Source organism: Adiantum capillus-veneris, chromosome 21 (genome assembly GCF_014529385.1).
Source record: "Adiantum capillus-veneris isolate H3 chromosome 21, ASM1452938v2, whole genome shotgun sequence".
Classification (NCBI taxonomy): domain Eukaryota; kingdom Viridiplantae; phylum Streptophyta; class Polypodiopsida; order Polypodiales; family Pteridaceae; genus Adiantum; species Adiantum capillus-veneris.
The window spans coordinates 111,758,608-111,768,741 of NC_140951.1; the positions used below are offsets into that span (position 1 = coordinate 111,758,608).

Genomic DNA, 10,134 nt, shown 5'->3' on the forward strand with positions numbered 1-10,134 from the left:
GCCATTACATCTTCCAGCAGCCATGATTACATCGGTTGAAAAGGAGGCCACCCCACTGCAAAGGTATAACACTTGGCTGGACAAGTAGCAAACACTTACCCATGTGATTCAGATATTGCGACAGACACAACCTTGTTCCACTCTTGAGAGTTCTTCCATTTTCCATTGGCTATAATCGTTTGCTTGCTTTCTTGAATGATCTTCGTGAACCCAACTGTCTATTAACCTTAACATAAAGAATAATTGTGAAAAACTGGACAATCCAGATTGAAATCTAAGGGGCGTTTAGGGAATTTCCACAAATCACAGGGTATTTTGAGAATTTTCCCATTTTTTATGTAAATGTTAACTCACATCAGAGGCATATTCGCAAGCATCTATGGAGTGGACAAAAGCATAATAAAGAGCACGTTATAATTTGGCGAATTCCCGTTAAACGTACAAAGACGCGGTGGTGTAGTCGCCATTGCTGGCCTCTCCAGGCTCTCCACCTTCTGCTTCGCCACGTTTGCTCTCCCTCCTCTTCATTTTCTCCTCTACCGGGAGTATTGGAGGACTGGTAAGCATCATCGAACCCTTTACATTCCTCTGTTTGATCGATCCCAGCTGCCATTGTTTGGGATTTCATCGCTGTCTTCGTGTATCAGCCTTTCTTCGACCAGTTTCATAGTCAGTGCGATAGGTAGATAACAGGTGGCCAAACAGTATGTCATTTGGTTACGAGATCTCTCTATTTTCAGAGTAAGGAGCTGATGGACACCTCGAGTACTTTGAGAACACTCTAAGGTTAGATTTTGAAATGGATCATGTCTCCTGACAAAAGTAAAGTATTGTAGTTCATAGAGTTAAGATTTTGAATGTTTCATGCAGCTGCTTGTACAGGGTTTTTCAAGTTTGGAAGAGCAGTAATCAAATTGCGGCAGCAGCATTTTATGCTGTAGTGGTGTCTACAGCCTCGAATTGAGAACAAGCCTTGATTTAGCCAAAAAGAGGCTGCTCGTTTATGGTGGCCACGGCTTGCTCCAGCAGTGACAATTCTCCAACTTCGTCAACTGCGTCATCAACAATGTCCGATGAGGTGAGCTCCCTTTCCCTATTTGTATTTTGATGGTATTCTTTATCTTATCAAGAAGCATTTCGATAGATGTAAAATGTGCCAAAGTACAAGAAAGTTGAGAAAGTAGTATCCATACTAATCACCAGAGTCTATGCTATTTTCTTCAATAGAAAAGAAGTAGATGGGTGAAATTTTTTCCTTTATTTCATTTTTAGACTTACACAGAGGGAAAGACAAACAAGCTGCTAAGCATTTCTTGTTGACCTCGTGTTGCTTCAGTCACTGTAGTTATACATCCAAATGTTGATAATCTCAAGGAATTATTGGCTAGTGTACCTACTTTGGGCTATACGTTGGAAAACAGTGTTTTTTTGGACACCAAAGCTTCATATTGTTCAAGTTGCCAGACAATCTCCTTGAATCTCATGCATCACCCTATGTTTGTGGACAATGTCGAGTTTTGACTACCAAGGCTTAACGTCTTTCTTTTTTTGGCCTACTATTCACAAGGTAGTGGAAAAATTTATGCATGAGTGTATTATGGTTGCGTGAAGAATTCTAGATATTTGGATATAAAGTATTGCGGTGAATTTTAGATTTTATTTACCTCTTACTTCTTTTGACAAGAATAGATTATGAACTTTCATTGACAAACTTATTAAACAAACACATTTCATCCTTACAGAAGGCGGTCAAATGGCTCAACTTTTTATGTTCAACATTTTCAGACTGCATGGGATGTCATCGTCCATCGTCAATGAGAGAGATTTGTTAACTAGCCTGTTTTGAAGAGCTTTGAATAATTTGCAAACCCTTAAATAATTAGTTGGGAGAGTTCGAAGAATTTGGACTCTTAGATTGTCTTGAGTTTGCATTGAACTATTGAGTTTGAAATGTTTTTTAAAGGTTGTATACTTGCTCAAAGTTTTGTTCTGTATGTCTATTTTGCCCAGCTCTTCTCTCTAAGTCATTTTTAATTAGCTGATGATGACTTTTGAATTAGTCTTACTTCATTATGTTTGTGCAAGCGTTTTAGCCCCTTATTTAAATTGTAAGCTCAGACTTTTCTGACCTTATGACGGTACATGTTTATTTTGTTTCTGCTGAATAGAATTCTGAGGACATTGTGGAGGATAGTTTCTGGGGAGGTCTTGCTCGAAGAGCCAAAACTGTTTTAGAGGACCCTCCTTCAGAAATCAAAAGAAAAGATTCCAAAGTGGGGCAAAGAATTCCTGTTTCAGACGGTTTGGCTTTACAGGCAGGGTTTCCTATTTCCTTTTATTTCTCCAAGTTGTCCTCGCAAGTAATGAATACACTGCTTCTCAGTGTGGACAATCATTTTTTGTTTTACCTATTTGATGTGCCAGAAGAATGGTGGGAGACAATTAACAGAGAGTAAATGGAAGCGACAAGAGTCTATCGTACTTAATAGAGGTTTGGAAGCTATAGCTTCATCATTGTCTCTCTTGAGTGACACCCTTGGAAATGCGCTAGAGGTAATTGTTTGTGTGCAATCAATGAAGCACGCTGCAGACTCTCAACAATTTCACATTTAAGGCGTCTTTACAGGAGGGGTTAAATATTGTGGAGACAAAGGCAACCAATTTTATATACACAGATCCACGAAGCAGTCCTTTAAAGAAGAATCTTGACACTACAGTTTCTGAGAAGCGAATTACGGATGTGCCAAAGCATCATACGAACTCAGAAGAAAAGCTTTCAAGATCTCAAGTCAAGTCGGAAGAAAAGGCTCTAAGGTCCCAAGTCAAGTCAGAAGAAAAAGTCCTAATATCCCAAATCAAGGCAGAAGAAAAGCAGGGAGTGACGAAAGATACTCAGTTAAAGGCATCTCGAGATGTAATTCATTAAAGTCTACAAGATATCAGATGCTTTGTATCATCGAATGCTTTTCCTAGTTTGACAAGGGTATAATCTAACTGTACTTGGATGTGCTTACTCAGGTATCCATGGCAATGGCAACAAAAGCAAAGCTGCTACTACGAGAATTAAAAGGTGTGAAAACAGATCTTGCATTCACAAAGGCTCGTTGTACACAGCTTGAAGAGGAGAATAAAAGGCTTCGGGAAAATATTGACAAGGGCGAAAAGCATGAAGAAGATGATCTGGTAAACACTCATTTTTCTACATTAATGGTCAGTTGTGTTTTTTCAAATTGCAGAACAGAAACATACGGTGGACAGTTTCATGAGCTAATGAATGAACTTAGTTGCAGATTAAAAAATTGAAATGTCTGTCAAGAGATGTTCCTAGTTCCACAAGAGGATAATTGCAAACCGGAACTTTCTTTGTTTGTAGAAATACTATGTGGGTAGCCTCGTGAATGATGTAAAAAATCAGATAGTTGTCACTAATATCGCCAGACTTCGAGGCATGCACTTCGTTTTAAGCATCAAGGCTGTTGCTATCAAGGTGGTTTTCACTTTTTTAATAAGAGTTAGGAGGTATTCCTGGTAGTATCCATTCCCCCTCATCATGTTCTGCAGAGTACACAAAATTTTGCAGATCGTCAAGAGAACACTGAATGGAGGTAACTAGTGTTAAATGGATGTAAAGAGAGGGTCTGAAATTGTGCTTAAGGGAAAAAGACATTATGATGCTTGAGGCATGAAATTGGAGAGAGGTTGCTCTTCATGTCAGGGAGAAGGGCTAAAGAATGCTAAAGGCTGGACTAGTATTTTGATTATGTAGCTAAAGGCAGCGAGCCAGCTTTGATGTTTCCAGCAGCAGGTCAGCCCCTTTAGATCGACCTGTTCATCCAGTAGAAGCCCAAGTCTCACCCTAGGAGTCACCAAGAGAGGGGACAGCAGGTGCCAAGTAGTCAATCGGTTGGAAGGTATCATCATCATTGCATGAGCATCAAGGTGCAATTTGTGTACGCATCGTTCGTGCAATTTCAGAAGCATAGTAACAGATTGGGGGAGCCCAAGGAGGGAGAGAGGGTTGAGACCCCATCATGTTGCGATCTCTATGTCTTTATCTTTCTCCCTAAGATAACCGTCATCTCTCTCTCTCTCTCTCTCTCTCTCTCTCTCTCTAAAGATCTTGGATCATTATGTGAGAAAGAGCCAAAGAAATGTGTAGTGGTGTTTATATTCTGTTGATAGTTTTCTTTATCATCCCCTTGTTGGCGATATGTCATCACCAAGTGATGGCATCCAAGGTCGTATGATGGTTGACATGTTCGATCATGTCTGACATGAGTCCATGCTAGACCGGACTAAAAATAATCGAGTGTATGTATGATGCTGTGTCTCGCCGAAAACAAACATGTATTTTTGCTTAGACTTATTGCTTTAAATTTCAAAGAGTACACATCTATAAGCTTTGAGTCTTCACTTTAGTTAAAGCCTCTTCAATGGGCAATGCTTGTATTGTTTGGACAAGCAGCGAAGTTGAGGTCACATATTGTCAAGTTTGGATCTTTGTACTTCTTTGGTTATTTTTAGCCTCTTCTTTGTGGGTTCGTAGTAGTAATCATTTCTAATATTTAGCTTACATAAGGACTTAAGAATTTGTTAGAAGTAGTTGTTTGGAGTTTGATTCTAAGATTAAGTTTTAGTCAAGTAAGCTGCTTCAAGTGCATCAACTTATTTAGCTTATGTCTTCTCTAAAAACATTTTTAAGTGAATAATGGTTTGTTTTATCTAGTTTTGTTTAGTAGCAAAATAAAGTAAATTAGTTTTTTCTTTTTCTTGTTTTCTTGTTTTCTTGTGTCCCTTGCTTTTGTAGTTTTGTGAGTGTTTTATCCCCTTCGTGAGTTCATTCTATTCTGAACTTATGAAGGTATATAATACTTGTAGTGCCACCGGCGAACATGGGCCTTGTCCTGCACCCGCTCGAAGTAGCTACAATGCTTGCCAAAATCTTCATGAACAGCAGGCAGCATTCTCATATACATGTAGAGATCAGGGAGCTTCAAGGGTGGACTTTCAAGGCTAAGATAAGGAGCTTGAGAAGAGATGGAGGTCTGGATAGAATTTAGAATCTAGATAGAGAGAGGGTAGAGAATGGACATGGAGGAGCTTAAGGGATAGAGGGCATGTGAGAGGGATTAAATATAGAGAAGTTAGAGATGGAGAGGCTAGAGCTTGAGAGGCTAGAGTGGAGTGTGGATTGGCAGAGAGAAGTTTGACTGTTGGAGATGGAAGCTGGAGATGGGGTGTTGGAGAGAAGTTGGAGTGAAGAGGCTTGGTGGATGGGAGCACTTGAGAGCAACTTGCAAGGCACCTTGAAATTTCCGAAAGAAAGCTTGAGGCTTTAGGGCCTTGAGAGAGCCTTGGCTATAGAGGAGAGGGGATGAGGCTTGAGAGTAGATGCTAAAATTGCCTCATAGTAGGGGCTCAAAGTCTACCAAAGCACTTGAGAGCAACTTGCAAGGCACCTTGAAATTTCCGAAAGAAAGCTTGAGGCTTTAGGGCCTTGAGAGAGCCTTGGCTATAGAGGAGAGGGGATGAGGCTTGAGAGTAGATGCTAAAATTGCCTCATAGTAGGGGCTAAAAGTCTGCCAAAAATGGCTCAAAACAGCCCCTAAAGAGCACCCAAAAGTGGCCACAAACTTGTCTCAAACAGCTAAAAACGCCCAGCAGGCACATTTTTCGGACTTGACTCCACCGTACTAAACGGATGGTATGGACAGGATGAAAGTGGCCCGTAGGGCGGTAGATGTAGGCTTTCACCCGAAACTTTACTTAAAACTTTTAAAACTTAGAGAAACTTTGGAGATAAAACCTGTAATGGGAATTGACACTTCAAACACACATGGCTTGGAAGCTAGAGCGCCCCAAGCAATCGCCGACAACCTGTTGGCCCCAAAGACCGGCGCCCCTTTTTTCTGTATTTCTTTGTTGTATTCAAAGAGTGAATAAAACCTGCGATTTTCTACGAGCTGTCCTGCATAATCCGGGCTGAAAATGACATGTTCTGGCCCGATTTCGGCAGCATAAACGTACTAGGAAGCTTCACAGATAAAATCCCCACACACGGAATGACTTCCCGGCGTATACGGGCACTTTTCCAAACCTGGCGAGAATCTGCAGCACACTGAATTCTTTGTTCTCTGCCCCAAAAATGCACCAGATTGCATGTACAGCGATCCCCTCGCTTCCCCAGACCTCCTGCAGGTATTAGGGATTGATTAGGGCAAAAACCCTAAACCTGCAAATTTACACAGCAGGCTGTAATTTCTTGTTTTGGGCTCCGTTTCGCAAGTTGAACACATTTGTAGTGAGCTCTCCTACTCCTGCACCTGTTGGGCTACTTGCTCTCAGAATCGGACGAAATTTCTTGCGAGAAATCTCTCCAAATTCACCTGTACCTGCGGGGGATTAGCAATTAGCTAATCCAGTATCTGGACAAGAGGCTCTTGCCTCGGCATACGCTCATAAACCTACATAGTTGTAGATACAGATGAATAGCCGTCGAGCGGGGCATCACGATTCTGTATTCAAAAGGGGAGAGAGGTGCGCGAGAGCAGAATCATCGCGCTACATAGTGCAAAGGAGAAGGCAAGCTTTCTATTAAAGCTTCAACACCTGCACCAACTACTCACACACTCATCGTAAGTCGCAATGAGAGAGAGAGGCAGCCCCAAGTTGATTTTTGCGCCAATTTTTGGTTGAGGTGGAAAGTCTCCTGCAGCTTCTGGTGTTGCCATGTGTCCACTATGCCTCTTTGAGATAATTTTCCTAGTACCCACCGACTTATAAATGTAGCGAGGGGGCCTAAATGACTTTGAACTGAGCCTAACCCTTTTACTACTCGAATTCCAGTGCCGGTCGACCCGACCAACTCGTGGCGACAAGGCCTTCCCATCTGCGGGTGAAACTCTCAGCCATCGGTTGTTTCACACTGGCCACACAATGTCTGGCCATTTGTGACTTTAAAAAGAGGGTCCCAAAAATTAAATAAAAATCATCGGAAAGAAACCAACAACTAAGGTTAACTTTTCCACGTCCTTGTGACACAGGACGTACCGGGTAGGATGGGATGTCCCGTCCATTAGTAAGACAACCCTAGTTGTTGCATATGCATTTTCGTCCATTCTGGTCGATTTTTTTTTGTCCTAGATCTTTTATTAACTAGTCAGTTGACCCCTTTTTTTTGTCTAGTTGCCCCCTTTTTAAAGGGAGGTGGTTGGTGGAGGTATATTATCACTAGATGGTGACAGGGATCCAAATTCCAAGTTATCCAAGGATGACGATCCTCCTTTGGTGGATGCTACGGAGTACAGATAGCTCATTGGTTCTCTCTTGTTCTTGGTTAACACACGGCCTGATATTTGCTACGACATGAGTCTCTTAAGTCAATTTTCTAGTCAGCATTATCTCTGTCGATGGCATGGAGCTCATTGGGTACTTTGGTATGGTTGTATGGCGGAGTGGTCCTGCATATGCATTTTAGTCCATTTTTATCGTCTTGGACCTTTTATTACCGAATTGATTTTGGTCGAGTTGCCCCATTTTTAGATGAGGTGGTACCTTTATTAGCTTTTATGCCACTTGTCATTATTTTGATGATTGTGGCGAGGTCAGCCCTAAATTGGGGGCCTCTTATTGCTAGAGCTTTAGGCTTTAACTAGTATAAAGGTGCCCCCTGTCTTATCATTCTCATTCATCCAGCTGTATGAGCATTCTATTAGAGTTATTGCTCTCTCTCTCTCTCTCTCTCTCTCTCTCTCTCTCTCTCTCTCTCTCTCTGCCTCACTGCTTGTCTCCTCTATCTACTCTCCTCTCTTCATTCCTTCACTACTGTGCGTAACAAGCGGTTTTCAAGCCTAGGAGAAAATTTAGAGGACTTAGCTTTCAACATTCATATTCACTTTGTTCAAAGCGTCATCTTGAAAATTTAATCAAGGACATTGTGAGTGCGGGTAAGGTCATACAGGTGAAGCTCTAGTTTTCATGGTTATGTTGTCATTATATTATATGTATCGCTTTTGAGACTTCTTTTTCTCTTATTGAGTAGTGGTGATAGGGGGCCTTAACTAAAGATATTTTGGGGACGTTATTGATTGATTGGCTTAAAATCTAAATTGAGGAGATATTAAGGCCAATCAAGGTAACATTAAACCTCATAGATTGCTTGTTGTTTTTAAGACTTTTGCTCTTATGGGTAATGGCAATAAGGAGCCTTACTGCACTCAATTTGTTGGGGGAAGCTATTTGATTGGTTCAAATTGAGGAGATAAATCACAATCAACCCATATAGATTGCTATATTGCTATTCACCAATCAGGTTGCTTCTTGTTTTTGGAGACTTTTGCTCTTTTGAGTAGTGGTAATAGGGGGCTATTTGCACTCAATACATCGGGGGAAGCTTTTTGATTGGCTCAGATCGAGGAGATGAAGTACAATCAAGGTATGCTTAAGGACTACAAGATTTTGACCACTCTGCAACGGTTAGTTTCACCTACATCCACAAACTTCTTATTTTTCAAGGTGATTGCATCCAAGATCCACAACTTCTCCATTCTAACCAGATTTCTCAAGGTGGATGCAATGGTTGGTGTCTCCCACATCCACCAACTTCTTCTTTTAAACAACGTATGTGCAATATGCACACCTTAGATCCACCACCTGGCCATTCTAACCAAGGATCACATCAATGGGGTGCGGTATTGGCAAGAGGCTACATATGGTGATACACTCCAACTACTACTAGCAAGAAGGCTCAAGGTGGTTGAGAGGGTAGCCATCGAACCCTATGAACTCATAGAGACATCCAAGATAGAGAACTCTTGGGGTATTGGTGGTTATAAGTGCTCAATCTCATAACCAAACAGGCTATGTAATCAACTAATGGAAAGAAAACAATGAGAGTTGTGTTATTAGTTTGGATAAGCTTAGGCTCACTTTGTAACATAAGGTTGCAGAAGGAATCTTTGGTGGAAACTTTTAAGAAGAGCTCTCTCTACAGCAAAGAAGGTAGATGTTTTAATTATCACGTTGTAGGACACAAGAAGACGACCTGGAGCAGCGAGTTAAATAGTCCTACTCTGACTGCAGAGTGTGGGTGTTTGAGGTTTTCTATGGAGTGTCTATAAGATCTGATTGTGCAGGGTTTGTGCTGTTTCAAGTCTTCTTTGCCTATCCATGAGATGGCTAGCTGATCTCACGGTACACATTTTGTCAAAAGTAGAAACTTGATAATCGGAGGTTGTTCTCGTATATATCTTGGGGTGCGCAGGTGTTAGAGCCATCTGACATGTAATCGCTGAGTATGCTCCCTTCTCGTGTCTTTTAACAGGTCCGTCTTCAGCTTGAGGCCCTTCTTGCAGAGAAAGCAAGGTTGGTACAAGAAAATGCTGCGTATGCAAGGGAAAATCAGTTTCTACATGAAGTTGTACAATATCATCAGCTAAGGTTGCGGAGTATAGGGTTTCCAGACGAGAGTCTGATGTTGGATGACGAAGGGCCTTTGGATGCATCAGCTGTAGACATGGACTTCCTGCCTCTCTATCCGGAGGAGAAAGATATAATTGCTTTGGAGGAATCGGTCAAAATAGCAACAACCCAGCATCCAGTATGAGAAATCAATAGTTGATTGATGTATTTATATGAGGGGCGTGAATAACGACCACCGGCGGAATGAGCTATTCCGAGGGATATATATTTGGTTCACTTCCAGAGCTTGAAAGGAAGCTCTTTTGCAGGATAGATTTGTGAGAGTTTATTGCATGCACGATTTTTGAAATTTCACATTAATTCTGCTCACCTTCCCATTCTTTGTTGTAATGATATACTTCCTTGCTAGAAGAAATCTTCTAGCTGTATTGCAAAGACCATTTTGGGTCATTCTCCCTTTATTGTATGTAACTTTTGTTAGAAGGTAATGTTTGCCATTTGGTGCAATCAATTGGCAACTGTGGGGATGCACTGTGCACGTGTATGGCGTATTTGTGTGCGCATGTGTGTGTGTGTGTGTGTGTGAGAGAGAGAGAGAGAGAGAGAGAGAGAGAGAGAGAGAGAGAGAGAGAGAGAGAGAGTACTAATTATGTTTGCAAAAAGGCAAAAAATGACCATTATATGTGATACAGTTTTCTGAAAACAGAGATGAAA

At 41.3% G+C, this 10,134-nt stretch overlaps 1 protein-coding gene across 2 annotated transcripts; it reads left to right on the forward strand.

Annotated features, from left to right (window-relative positions):
* The first annotated feature begins 400 nt into the window (after positions 1–400).
* LOC147431544 (uncharacterized) lies at positions 401–9,927 on the forward strand. 2 transcript variants are annotated; one of them, XM_086494105.1, is made up of 8 exons: positions 401–559; positions 648–786; positions 871–1,078; positions 2,169–2,315; positions 2,425–2,553; positions 2,627–2,914; positions 3,019–3,183; positions 9,323–9,927. In XM_086494105.1, exons 3-8 carry the CDS (start codon positions 1,004–1,006, stop codon positions 9,602–9,604), a joined length of 1,086 nt encoding a protein of 361 aa, XP_086350231.1. In that variant the 5' UTR covers positions 401–559; positions 648–786; positions 871–1,003; the 3' UTR covers positions 9,605–9,927. The 2 variants fall into 2 exon arrangements, with proteins under 2 accessions (XP_086350231.1, XP_086350232.1); XM_086494106.1 differs by having other exon boundaries at positions 423–559; positions 741–786.
* Positions 9,928–10,134: the final 207 nt, after the last annotated feature.